This window comes from Borostomias antarcticus (assembly GCF_949987555.1).
Source record: "Borostomias antarcticus genome assembly, chromosome: 16".
Taxonomy (NCBI): Eukaryota; Metazoa; Chordata; class Actinopteri; order Stomiiformes; family Stomiidae; genus Borostomias; species Borostomias antarcticus.
The window spans coordinates 23,544,947-23,560,039 of record NC_140249.1 but is presented as its reverse complement, the minus strand read 5'-3'; the positions used below and the strand labels follow the sequence as shown (position 1 = coordinate 23,560,039).

Genomic DNA, 15,093 nt, shown 5'->3' with positions numbered 1-15,093 from the left:
ACGCAAACACACACACACACACACGCAAACACACACACACAAATACACACGCACGCACACGCAAACACACACACACACACACACACAAATACACACACACACACACACATGCACAGGCACACACAAATGCACGTACCCAAGCACACACACACGCGCGCACGCACACGCAAACACACACACACACACACACACACAAATACACACGCACACATGCACAGACACGCACACATGCACGTACACACTCACACACACAAACACACACACACACACACGCACACACACACACACACACACACACACACACACACACACACACACAATCCTCACAGGAGTCGCTGCAGTTCCACTGTGTTTCCCACAGATTTGATAAGGCCTGAATGTAATTATGAAGGCAATTATGACTCTATTGTGCTCTTTTCTCCCCTTTCCCTGGTGCTGGAGCCTCAGCACCAGCTCCCCGTGAATAGAACAGCTGATCAATAGCACACACAACAAAGAACCTGTAACAGCTGATCAATAGCAATTGTGTCTTGGGTTATTGCTAAAGTTAGTTGAATCCCTCATTGCTACAGTAATCTAGTGTAACTCAGCCTATCGATTCTTTTCGGGCGTTTGAGATGGAGAGTGATGTGATGGGTGTGTGTCTGAGCATGTGTGTGTGTGTGTGTGTGTGTCTGAACGTGTGTGTGTGTGTGTGTGTGTGCATGTGTGATTAGCCAGGGTAAACCTGATTAGAGATCTCTCTTGTCCAGCATCATGTTAACAGCCTCTGCTAATGACCTCATCTCTGTCTCCTTGACAACTCCACATGAGGAGATCATCATTAACACATGATGAGGAGATCATCATTAACACATGATGAGGAGATCATCATTAACACATGATGAGGAGATCGTCATAAACACATGATGAGATCATCATTAACACATGATGAGATCATCATTAACACATGATGAGATCATCATTAACACATGATGAGATCATCATTAACACATGATGAGATCATCATTAACACACGATGAGATCATCATTAACACATGATGAGGAGATCGTCATTAACACACGATGAGGAGATCATCATTAACACATGATGAGGAGATCATCATTAACACATGATGAGGAGATCATCATTAACACATGATGAGATCATCATTAACACATGATGTGGAGATCATCATTAACACATGATGAGAAGATCATCATTAACACATGATGAGAAGATCGTCATTAACACACCAGAGAAAGTGAACATAGCATAGCGAATCCTAACAGTTATGACTCATAACACTGTACACTCATGGGTAAGTGTGTATCAAGGGTTATAGGCAGGCTTTGACTACAGGCATCCATCATAAATGTGTTATAATGCACCATATTGCAGGCATGACACAGGGGTCCCAGACAGCAAGCGGATCAGGGCCATATACAGGCCAGATCTGGCTTAGTTCCGGCCCATATATGGCCCAGATCCGTTTGCTATCTGAGGTTGATGTCCTCGTGACGAGCGCAGACAACAAGCTATGCCCTTCTCCCTTCTCTCTAACCACCCCCACACTTCCCTTAACCCAAGAAGTGAGACAAGAAAACCTGAAATTGCGAGTATGTGTATTAATGTTTTGAGTATATTGCGTATAGTGTTTTTGCATAAGAAGAGATATTACTGTGATAATGCAGTTATAATGCAGTAGGTGGACTATAAAAAAAAAATCTAGTGTAACTCAGAGGAGAAAGTGTTTCCATTCTCCTCTTCTCTCTTTCAACCTGCAGCCCCCCCCCCCGTCCCCCCGTCCCCTCTCCCCCCCCCTCCCCTCAAATCAGCCGGTGGAGAAGGAGAACCAGGAGCACCAGGAGCACCAGCCGCGTGACGAGCAGCTGTCACGAGGAGGCGCAGCGGGAGTCGGGGGGAGCAGGATGACTGACACCGCTGCCCGGCCCAGAGAGAGCTCCTCTGATCTCCTTTTTCTTGTCTCTACAGTCAGTTAGCAGACAGGAGTGTGTGTGTGTGTGTGTGTGTGTGTGCAGCTGGCCAGTCCCGTGAGGCGCAGGGTACTCTATGATGAGTATTGGGAATATCTATGATTGACAGGCGTTAGCCTCCGCTCCCACAATGCTAACTCAATTAGCCGCTTTCCGCTCATAACAAATAACAAACGGGATCGATAAAGTTGGCTGAGGTTGAAGGCTCAGCGTGCTAGCCAATCAGGCTTGATTGAGGCCCTGGCCTGAGGAGAACAGAGTATTTACTGAGACGTCATCAAATCAAATCAAACTTTATTTGTATAGCGCAGTTCAGGGCTGGACTGGGTGAATATTTCCTGCCGGGAAATGTAGCCCCAGTCAGGCCACGAGCCGAGCCGACGCGGTGAGATGGAACACCTTCAGTTTAGTTTTGTTGACGGGGGGGGGTGCTGCGCGACTTGTTGACAGGAGGGGGGTGGGGTGCGCGATTTGTTGACGGGGGGGGGGGGGCATTCACCGCGGGCCAGGCCAGTTGGCGCGCCAGGCCAGTCCGCCCCTGGCGCAGTTCATACACAGAGGCAACGCAACGCGTGTCCACTGCTAGCTGGATTCGCCCCGTCTGAAGAGCTTGTTTATGGTTATTGTGTCTCTTTTTTGGGGAAGTGTGGAGAGAGTTTTAGGGAGCGTGTTTGAGAGAGTTTTAGGGAGCGTGTTTGAGAGAGTTTTAGGGAGCGTGTTTTAGAGAGTTTTAGGGAGCGTGTTTGAGAGAGTTTTAGGGAGCGTGTTTTAGAGAGTTTTAGGGAGCGTGTTTTAGAGAGTTTTAGGGAGCGTGTTTGAGAGAGTTTTAGGGAGCGTGTTTTAGAGAGTTTTAGGGAGCGTGTTTTAGAGAGTTTTAGGGAGCGTGTTTTAGAGAGTTTTAGGGAGCGTGTTTTAGAGAGTTTTAGGGAGCGTGTTTTAGAGAGTTTTAGGGAGCGTGTTTTAGAGAGTTTTAGGGAGCGTGTTTTAGAGAGTTTTAGGGAGCGTGTTTTAGAGAGTTTAAGGGAGCGTGTTTTAGAGAGTTTTAGGGAGCGTGTTTTAGAGAGTTTTAGGGAGCGTGTTTTAGAGAGTTTTAGGGAGCGTGTATTAGAGAGTTTTAGGGAGCGTGTTTTGTGAAGGCAGTGTGGTGAACGGTACAGTACTTACCCTGCACTCAAACTGCAGGCACCTGCCAGCCGAGTCACGCACGGCCTTCTGGTCCCCCTCCACAAACTCTCTCCCACGGAACACGCACACGGCTGGAAATAGACACGCAAGTGCGCCCACACACACACACACACACACACACACACACACACACACACACACACACACACACACACACACACACACACACACACACATATTGGTTATATGCACAAAGAACAGAAACAGTCAGCTTCCTCTGAGTTGTTCCCTGGTTTTCAGACCGATTGACAAGTACTAAAATTGGCAAAATAAAAACCAATATGTAAAAAAATATATATAAAAAACCCCAGGCTTTGTCTCAGTCACCTATCAAAATGTTAATTCTTCTTCTTTTAAAGTGCAGTTTTATTTAGAGCTTGACTAACGGCATCAAACGCCCTACAGTCTAAAACACAAGGCGTCCCAGTCCTGCGAGACCGCCTCGGCTCGGAGCACATCGATCTTTCATCGGAGAGGGCGTCGTGTCTTAGAAGAGCTCTTCTCCCAAAGAGGAGCGTGGGTAATTAGCTCCGTGTTCGTCTACCTCAGATAACGGGACACAAACACACAGGGATGCCCCGTTTAAAAGCGATTACCTCGCGCTCGTTGATGTTTATGTAACAAAACAACAGATTAGGCCTCTTAATGTTAAACCCTTCTGTTGCCGAGCAACCTCTGGGTAAGGCATGCTAACGCTGATTAGCCACCAAAGCTAACGGATTCCTCTTGAGAAAACGTGAAACTAAATGCAGCGTTTGGACTTGGACGGAGTATGAGTGTGAATTGTGAATCTAGAAGAACAGCTTAAGTGTGATGATGGTGTGTGTGGGCGTGTTTGTTTGAATTAAATTTAAACATGAGTAGGTAGCGCAGTCCTCTAAAAATACACACTTTGGTCTCAGTGCAAAATATATATCTAGTGAGGGAATCAACTTGTAAACCAGGATTTAACATCTTAATGCTATTAAGTATAAGGAGATCCTTTGAGTGAATGACATACATGTAGCGTGCTGATTTAAAGGTGCAGCATGCGGTTTGTGATTTCTTGTTAGACTAGGCTATCATTTTTCATTTGAGCTTTTGAGCCAAACTGCAGAATGCCCCTTCAAGCTGTCATTGCTGTGGAAAGGCAAACACATCGCTTGACTTCTGAGGTCACTTTAAGAAAAATTTAGGTGAGAAAATCTCATATCCTTTGAAATCCATTTCTATATCGGAGAAGCAACGGCACAATATGCGGTGAAGTGTCATGCAGTGAGCTAGGTAATTTGGCGCTCCGCTCTGCGTCTGAAACACCTTCCCTCACTGCCTGTAGGTACGTGATGAGACAGAATTATTTATCGGAGAGCAACACATCCGCGTTAAACGCCTATTGATGAAAGAAAACGCACGGACATTTATCTTAATGTTTCATATTCCACACAGCGAGACAATCCTATCCCAGCAGCTTGCAACATTTCTTCTTCGTTTCAATTCAATTCCAAACTTTTCTGGAAGACAGGCAAGTAAAACGCTCTCTATGATAAACCCACAACATAATCTCATCTTCACAAAACAGGAACTGGTTTGTCTCACATCTAGTGACCTCAGTTCTCTGGTTTACATTAGCGTCAGTGGCGGCCATCTTGTGCTAAAGCAAGTTGATGAATTACTGATGGGTGCCTGTGCAGGACACGCAAGAGGGTGGCCGTTCTAAGATGGCCGTTCCAGGAGGCTTACTGGAATGTATCTTAGCCACACAGAGTCCATGGTCAGTTGTCAGGCAGCCATTGTGGAGGTGTGCTGTGCTGTGTGTGTCTGTGTGTGTGCGTGTCTTTTGTCGACGTGCGCCAACGTGCTTGATGGAGTGTGCGCATTTGTGAGCATGTATAGTCAAGCGGAATTGTAAGTGTATGCGCGTGTGAGCGCGTGTGTTTGTGTGTGTGTGTGTGAGCGTGTGTGTGTGTGTGTGAGAGAGAGAGAGAGAGGGGGAGAGAGGTTAAGGTACTCCACTCACGCTGACACTCCTTGCAGCAGACGTCCTTCATGTAGGCCGGAGAGGTGCCTTCTGGGCACTGAGGGGCGGGGCAGAAGATGGCCTCGCACTGCACCGTGCCATTCTGTCACCGAGAAACACAGGAAGTTCACCGCGTATCCCAGCAGACACCTCGACAAACTAGACATGACTTCCCCCCCATACAGTGGTGCATCATGGGAGAGTTCATGCACACTTCTCGCGCTGCAGCTCGTCAACATTTCCCTCAGGGCCAGACTCCGCTCCAGTAAGACACGGGGAGTACGTGCCTGATCCACATAATTGATAACGTCTTAATGCACGACCTTTGAGTCTGAAAGGTCGCGGCTAACTGCCAGACAGAAGGTAAAGAACACCTCCCATCTAATTGTATAATTGCAGCTGGAATCAGTCTGGTAACACGCCGACCACTGCCCACTGAATGAACCAGCAGGCGGAACGGACCCCAGAAGATAATTATCATCTGTCAGGAGTAATTAGGTGCACTGTACTGAGAGATATGCCGTTTCCCCCCATTGCACCTTGGGTAACGGTGCACAAAGCCGCCTCATTGGTTGACTGGAGTTCAGAGGGGGGGACAGGTTGGGGAGCTGGTAGAGTGACAGGGGGTGAAATCCGTTGGCTGATGCGGTGCGAACCCAAACCACCAATCAGCACTTCCCACTCCGCGGCTAATTATACACACATGGAGGGAAAGCCGTCCCTGGAGACTGTATCTACTGTAAGGACTGTTAATCTGTCTAATCTTGGTTACTGTGTGTGATTTTCTGGGGCAGCCCGCCTGTAATAACGATCACCGATGGACGAGCGCCCTGCTGTGAACCCCCTCCCTACCGCTGAATGAACACAGGCCCACAACAATAGCATGGTCAACAATAGGACTGAGTGTGTGCACACATAAACACACAGGCAGACACACACACACACACACACTATTACACACAAACACAAACCATAAAAGAAGAGCCCAACTTACACATAATGAAAGTACAGAAGCACACACACACACACACACACTCACACACACACACACTATTACACACAAACACAAACCATAAAAGAGCCCACCTTACACATATACACACACACACACTCTCACACACACACACACACACACACACACACACACACACACACACACACACACACACTATTACACACAATCACAAACCATAAAAGAAGAGCCCAACTTACACATAATGAAAGTACACACGCACGCACACACACACACACACACACACACACACACACACACACACACACACACACACACACACACACACTGTGTATAGCCCACCGTGCACGTGCAGTTCCTGCAGCCAGCTGTCCAGGCCTCGTCCTCCCTGTAGACGACCCCCTGGACGACGCAGGTCCTCTCACAATAACACCCATCCAGACCGCTCATCTTCTCCTCCGCCCGGGACAGCTGCTCCCCCCCCCAAAGATAGGAGAGAGGGAGAGGAGGAGAGGAGGAGAGAAGGAGAGAGGGAGAGGAGGAGAGGAGGAGAGAAGGAGAGGAGGAGAGGAGGAGAGAAGGAGAGGAGGAGAGAAGGAGAGAGGGAGAGGAGGAGAGGGGGAGAGAGGGAGAGAAGGAGAGGAGGAGAGGGGGAGAGGAGTAGAGGAGGAGAGAGGGAGAGGAGGAGAGAGGGAGAGGAGGAGAGAAGGAGAGGAGGAGAGGAGAGAGGGATAGGAGGAGAGGAGGAGAGAAGGAGAGAGGGAGAGAGGGAGAGGAGGAGAGAAGGAGAGAAGGAGAGAAGGAGAGGAGGGGAAGGAGTTGGTCACAGAGAGCAATCCCCCTCATTCATCACCACACATTTAAAAAAACATCCAACGGCAAACCCCGACAAAGAAGTGAGAGCAGATGTGTGTTCATGGGAGTCGGCCGACAAAGTTGATTTGTTTTTGTTTTTTTAAAGATTGATTTTTAAGGCCAATTCTGCTTTTTATTAGGATATCAATCAATCAATCAATCAATCAATCAAAGCTTTATCTGTATAGCGCATTTCATACCCAGAGGCAACACAATGCGCTTTACAGAGAGGGGGGTGGGCATACGACCCACTCTCTACATATTCCAGAGGGAAGAAAAAAACAGTTTCACCCAGGGGCCAGATAAGTGAGCTGTAAAAATTCTTCCCTGACCCCTCGTGGCAGTGTACGGACCGCCAGGAAAGGAGGGAGAGAGAGAGAGAGAGAGAGAGAGAGGGGAAGACATGTAGCAAAGAGCATGGGCCGGATTCAAACCCACGCCGCTGCGGTAAGGACTAGCCTTTACATGGTAAGCGTCACAACCCATTGAGCCACTGGGGGCGCCCCGACAAGGTTGATTTGTGATGAGATCATCTCAACCCCGTTGCAGAGATGACCTAACCTATCAGCCTGGGTGCCTGTATCCTGCAGAGCAGTGAGGAGCAGACAGGAAGCTGACCTTGCTGGAGGTCTTGGCCAGGATGTCCTGTAACTCCATGATCTTCTGGACCAGTCCATGGAAGTCATTGCACGTCGGACATGCTGGAACAGAGGGAGAGTTTTTTTTATTTACGATTTACGTTTATTTTATTTGTACAGGGACAGTACATATTAATCAACGGCAAACATTAAAACTATGAATATGTCAGTATTAGCTTGAAGCTAATTTTCAACTGTTGTCCCTGGGCGTTGTGTTAAGGCCGCTAAAAACAGGAACACAGATATGCGTGCAACAATTAAAATGCAAAATACACTGTGATAAGAAACGCACATTAAGACACATAAAACTAACATGTATCCAGACACAAACATTAGCATACGCTTAAGACAAACATTAACAGGCAACATAAGAGTAAAACATTTAAGAACTAGGGCTGGGTATCGATTTGAATTTCAAGAATCGATTTGATTCTGATTCACAAGGTTCATAATCGATTATCACTATTCAATTCAATTCGATTCAATATCGATTCGGTTAGTGTTACTAAAACCTGTTTTTTTTTAGCTGTAACCTTAATTACATGACTGCCAAGTTATGCAACACATCAATACCAGGGCTGGGTATCGATACTGATTTCCAAAAAATAATGAATGAATGAATCATTGAATGAATTAATGAACTATTCATTACTTAATTTATTCATTCATTCATTAAATAAAAGATCGATTTTGGGATTCATGAATCGATTCTGAATCATTTGATTCAGAATCGATTCAAAATCGATGAATCGATTTTTTAAACCCAGCCCTATTAAGAACTGTACAATACAACGATGCATCGTAACATTCTGACTACATTTTGACTACATTATTATAAAGTGACGTTAATAAGCTGTCCATTACATAAACAACATTTGCTATCGATGGTTTATGACTTCATACTAGTAGTCAATTTCGAATGTAGTGAAAATGTGTTACAGTGTTAAGGCGTACTGATGTACTGATGTGTGTTGAGGTAGAGCGAGTACAGTGGAAGGTACAGCAGAAAGAGAGAGGATTCACTCACTCCTGTTGAGATCTGGACACTGCGAGATGTAACCTTGGGGCATGACCAGTATCTGGACATCCTGCATTATACCCTGCACACACACACACACACACACACGCACGCACGCACACACACACACACACACACACACACACACACACACACACACACACACACACACACAGAGAGAGAGAGAGAGAGAGTTACTGCACAGAGCATGCTCTACCCCGCCGAAAACAGGTGTGGCACTTGATCAAAGCACCTTAGGATGAGAGGGTAGTGGAGCTATCATCCGAGTGGATGATGTTACATAAACCAGCTGGATGAGCTCCACCTGCGACAGGAGCAGAGATAGATAGATAGATAGATAGATAGATAGATAGATAGATAGATAGATAGATAGATAGATAGATAGATAGATAGATAGATAGATAGATAGATAGATAGATAGATAGATAGATAGATAGATAGATAGATAGATAGATAGATAGATATATGGATAGATAGATAGATAGATAGATAGATAGATAGATAGATAGATAGATAGATAGATAGATAGATAGATAGATAGATAGATATGGATAGATAGATAGATAGATAGATAGATAGATAGATAGATAGATAGATAGATAGATAGATAGATAGATAGATAGATAGATAGATGGATAGATGGATAGATGGATAGATAGATAGATAGATAGACAGCGCGCAAGCCTACACTCCCCCCTACCCCCCCCCACACACACACACACATCATCTTCACACACACACACACACACATCATCTTCACACACAGCAAGGGAGCCCAGATGAATACAGTGTTCCAAAAATTACCCACGCTGAAACATTTAGTAAATATGACTGTCAATGGAAATTCCTGTTACAGTCCTGGGGGGGAAGTCTGACAAGTACCCACTGAGTTAGTATGCTCCCTGCGTTAGTATGCTCCCTGCGTGGTGGCGGGCTGATGCACACTATTTAATTGGACACAGATAGGGCGTAATGTGAACCAACAATGTGGCAGTCATGAACGTAATTGCAATTTCCGTTTTCTCCCCATTCTTTTACATAAGTGTAAGTTGGGAGATACAGATTCAATTAGATTCAGGGGTCTCTTAATTTGATAGCCTTTCGTCTTGTGTACAAAACACACACCTGCACATGCACATACACACACACACACACACACACACTCATACACACACACACACACACTCATGCACGCACATACACACACACACACACACACACACTCATGCACGCACATACACACACGCAAACACACACACACACACACACGCACATACACACACACACACACACACACACACACACACACTCAGTCGCCATGGAAACCTGGCCCATTTTATTCCTAGAGTGCGTTTATCCCTGTTCCCGTTGCAGGAGTGGAGCTGTGCAACTTCTGAGAAATTGTTTTTTAAATTGTCTTCTCACTTCAATTTACTGACCGCAAATTCAAATCTGGAGAAAGAGATATGATGAAATCTCCTAGCGAGGTGGTAGAATGGGAGCTGGCGTGAGCTGTGTTTGTTAAACATGCCTTAAAATCACATTACAATGCATTATAATAGTGATTATAATCCATTAAAAAATTATTTTAATGTTAACAACTATGATAATTATATTACACTATGATCCTTGTGGAAAAAACATCTGTGAGTGACCAGAAATGCTGAATTATTATGACACTTGACCTTTTATAAGTAATTATAAAATGCTTTATAATGTGTTATGATTATTTTTCTAAAGCATTATGAATATGTATGAGTGCATATAATTAGCTTATAGTATAACTATAGTTATACAGTGCTATAAGCAGATTGAAACACATTCTAAGTATGTTTATAATGCGTCATAGATAGACATGGGCCTCATATAAAGTGTTACCGTAATAAAAAATAAAATAATGCCCACATACAAACCATTGGGATAAGTGACACAGTGGAGAGGTCTATGGAGGACCACATGGATACCAATACTATCGTATGTGACGCAAAACTGGTCATATTGAATCTAAAAGTATTATTATAGATTGGTGTCAACCAGTGACATACAGCTATTTTTATTATGATTATTTTTAAAGATATTATTTAAGGCATTTCTGCTTTATTATGATAGGACAGTGTAGGTGACAGACAGGAAAGGTGGGAGAGAGAGAGAGAGAGAGAGAGGGGGGGGGAAGACATGCAGCAAAGTGCGTGGGCCGGATTCGAACCCACGCCGCTGCAGAAAGGACTAGCCTTTACATGGTAAGCGCCCTAGCCCATTGAGCTACCGGGCCGGGGCGCCCCCTCTGGCTATTTTTAGTGAGCAGGCTGTTGAAACAGTGGCCTTCTAAGTGGAGGAGACCTCTACATCGATCCATCCTGATAAAAGTCTTTGTCTTTCGTCATTGCCAAGGCAGCGATTTTCACGTCTCTAAGCAAACCTTGAAAACAAAGAGAGAGGGGAGTGTGTGAGCAGTAATGGAGGGGTAACCACGGCGATGTGTTCCTCCTACTAATCAGGCCTTTAGAGGAGGGGGGGGGGTGAGGGAGTGGGGGGGGGACATCAAGATTACTGGCATGACCTCTGAGTCCTCTTTCATCTGCCAATTAACGCTGAGGAAATTCAATAGCCGGCAGCGACACACACACACACGCACGCACGCACGCACACACACACACACACACACACACACACACACACACACACACACACACACACACACACACACACACACACACACACACACACACACACACACACACACACACACAAGATACATACACAAGAACACATACCAATCTGCTCTCTTAGATGACAGCAGGCACAAAGCACAAACCACCAGGCCTGATCAAATTAGCTCATAGTTAATAAGCTGACATTATACTCGTATAATCTGTTTGTGTTCTTGCTTATGCATCTGTATGTGTTTATGTATCTTGTGTGTGTGCGTGTGTGTGTGTGTGTAAGAGAGAGAGAGAGAGAGCGAGAGAGAGAGACCAGGGTGAGGAAATGTATGTCAATGTTCTGCTGCTTTGTGCCTTTGTTTTAATCTGTGAAGCACTTTCTAACCATGTCTGACTAAAGCGCTTTATGAAAACACTTTACTCCCTTATCCCTTACTGTACTTCCCCCTTCATGAACCATGAACCATGGCTAACGAGCACAGTCGCAGCTGCTTAATGACTTCGTACAAATCACTGTTTTCAACGGTGGGATAATTATTGTGCTCTCAGCAGCAGATAAGGGGAGGAGCAATGTACAGAGTAGAAGCAGTAGTGTCAGTTCTTAGCCAGGGAGCGGAGAGAAACGGAGAATCCCATTGGTGGTCTTAAGAAACGGATGCAATTAAATTCCTAGCCATGGTAAATAAAACAGGGTGGAACAGGAGAGGTACAAGCCAGCACTGGATTGTGGGTAAATCGCCTGTGGGCCAAGACTCCTAGTCCCTTCCTGATGATCTGAATCATTTAGCAATTGGGCAGCACGGTGGCTCAGTGGTTAGCACCGTCCCCTCACAGCAAGAAGGACCTGGGTTCGAATCCCGATCGTTCCAGGTCCTTTCTGCATGTTCTCTACTCCGGCTTCCCCCACCATCCTAAAGACATGCAATGTATGAATGAACGTTGGTGGTGGTCGGAGGCAGCCGTAGGCAGCCACGCTTCTGTCAGTCTGCCCCCAGGGCAGCTGTGGCTACAGATGAAGCTGACCACCACCGGTATGACTGTGTCTGAATTAATACTGGACTCTGTAAAGCGCTCTGGGTATCATGAAGGGCGCTATATAAATGCAATTCATAATAATAATAATTATAAGACACATCCTTCCACAATGTTACATTAAAGTTGAAAGCTGGTCCAGCGTTTACCCTGAAGAGGCCATGGGCGCTGCTCCTCTGGCCTAACCAGAACGAGGTCTCCTCAGGAATGTCCATGAACGGCATCTCCACCACTCTCTCGTAGATCCTGCACAGAAGCCATGGAAACCAGTCAGCAAATACAGTATCCAGGCAACCAACATGTCTACATGTCTGACTGTACTATGAGAAAAGACTGTGACGGGTCTTGAGGACTTAAACATGGACGACTGTCAAAGTGTCAAGGGGATATTGTGTGTACAGGGGTATCAGTAGTAAGTAAGTAAACTTTATTTATATACTGTGCTTTACAGTAATAAGTTAAACTCAAACAAAATATGCAATCCAAAATCCACATTAATCCTTTGAATACGACCACGTCACCGATACAATTTTAAAAATATCACAAAAATATTTAAAAAATATCAAAAATATATCAAAATAAATAATAATCCTACATTCCAACACTTCCTGGAAGCAGAGAAACTGCGCTTTCTAGTATTCTAGTATTCTAGGGAAAATCCAATTAATATTCTGAATGGTGTCACTGTACTTACAGGGTTAAAAGGGTTAAAACGAGAAACCAAAACAAAAAAGAGAACATTGCAAGCAGCAAAAAGTATCAATTATAAATGATCAAAGGCCTGTCTGAACAAATGTGTCTTTAGTTGTTTTTTGAACATATGTTCAGAGGGTAACTCTAAGGTAGTGGTGACAGCGCCATGGTGACAGCGCCATGGTGACAGCACCATGGTGACAGCGCATGGTGACAGCGCCATGGTGGGCCTACCTGTTGCAGTCCACGTGCAGTATGATATGGGAGGCGCTGACGGCCACGGAGACCTTGTGCCACTGGTGGTCAGCCAGGCTGTAGGGGAACACCTCGGTGTGCGCCTGCTGGCCCCGGGTACGGTAGTGAAGACGCACCTCGCTGCGCTGACCGCTGCTCTCTAACTCCAGAAACCTACAGGAGAGACCATGGAGAGGGGAGGTAAACGTGTATATACACATGACACACACACACACACACACACACACATACGCACGCATACGCACGCAAGCATATGGGGGGTGAAATGTGCCATTTCTTACCGCACGGAGCGAACTGAGCTGCATACGGAGCTGACAAACGTACGCACGTACGTGAGTGAAATCCATTCGACTCCCATTGTATTTGATAGGAGGACTGACGTGACTCACGACATTTTGTCCTAGCGACGGCGGCGGCCTGAAGTAAGTCAGCAATGTGTGCATGGGTCGCGGCATTCGCGTGGCTCTCGTTAGCTCCCGTAATTATGGCCCGTGTGGATTTGCTAACTGAGAAGACAAACCTGACGAACGTCGCTACTTGACCACGAGTGGTATTGCGAACGTAGCTGACGTCGCTACTTGACCACGAGTGGTATTGAGGAACGTCGCCGTCACCATCAGGTTACTTAAGCTGCTAGTTGTCTTGTTAGCTCTGATATGGCTAGCCAGCCTCCGTCCAGTGAGATCAGTGATATGACAACTTAACGTTAGATTATTGAGCCTAAATAATAGCAGGCTACTAACAGATAACCTGGTTAATATATGTTATTATTCCTACTATTGTGCTTACTGTGTGTTGCTGACAAGATAAATTATGTTATATTATTATTGCCACCGTCATTTGGCTTAGCTTATGTTCTCCAGCCACGCCAAGTGCTGTGGTAGTAGCTAACTCACTGGTGTTATATTTATTTACATTGTCCCTGAATCCTGTCTAATATCTCTCCATCTGTGTTATGCACCATGGGCCGAAAGAAAATTCGTAGTATATTGTGAAGTAGGCTCCTTGGCAAAATAAATGTTTTTTGATCCTGATAGCCCAGTAGGCTTTCTGTCAGCCTCTTATGTCATAACCTGCTGTTTTTATTATTATTTCGTTTTACACTACATTTTATCTATATCCTATGTGTGTAGCCTAGTTGTGGCCTATATTATTCGTTTTTATGTAACGAAATACATTAAATAAATGATGGTGCAGGAATGCAATGGTGCGGCGCAGCACACAAACAGGCAAATCATTCGACATAGTAAAATAATAACAACAACAATAACAATTAGGCTACAGATATAAAGGGACCTAAAGGGCAAAGGCAATGTTTTCTGTGCACTAAAGTAAGCTTAGGCTAGGCCTAACACGTTATACATACTGTATATAGCCTACCAGAAGTTTAGTGCCGTGCATTTATTAATCGGATAGCCTTTGTCTATAGGCGTATTTGACAGTCCTGGAAAAAGCCCTGATAGCCTACCAAAATGAAAAGAAAATCATTAGTGGCCGCTGTTGTCTGTATTTTGTTATTGTATTTTGTGGCCTGTGTGTAGTTGTAGCCATACTTATTATTCCTACAATGAAGTAGGCTACACCACCACCATTTAAGATTCAATCTCTGGTCTGAATGGGTAGGCTGTGTATGGAAACATACTTTTTGGCGCGATCAGCTACAGCTCTCTAATCCAACTTGAACTTGTCTTTTTACAGTTTACTGAGTCTTTGTACAATAAAGCAATGGTTGCTATGGTTATGAAAAAGCGCACTTATGCCAGGGTATATGGTGCGTTCGTTTATAA

General features: G+C 45.1%; 1 protein-coding gene across 1 annotated transcript in view; it reads right to left on the bottom strand.

The window, feature by feature from the left end:
- Positions 1-15,093, bottom strand: part of nell2a (neural EGFL like 2a) — a gene marked incomplete at its 5' end in the record, with an annotated part of 95,289 nt that overhangs the window by 64,382 nt on the left and 15,814 nt on the right. The window contains 7 exons of the mRNA XM_084451195.1: positions 3,142-3,233; positions 5,159-5,261; positions 6,474-6,602; positions 7,605-7,687; positions 8,652-8,724; positions 12,508-12,604; positions 13,286-13,459. Of these exons, the coding sequence (XP_084307321.1) occupies positions 3,142-3,233; positions 5,159-5,261; positions 6,474-6,602; positions 7,605-7,687; positions 8,652-8,724; positions 12,508-12,604; positions 13,286-13,459 (751 nt within the window). The remainder of the gene's footprint in view (positions 1-3,141; positions 3,234-5,158; positions 5,262-6,473; positions 6,603-7,604; positions 7,688-8,651; positions 8,725-12,507; positions 12,605-13,285; positions 13,460-15,093) is intronic.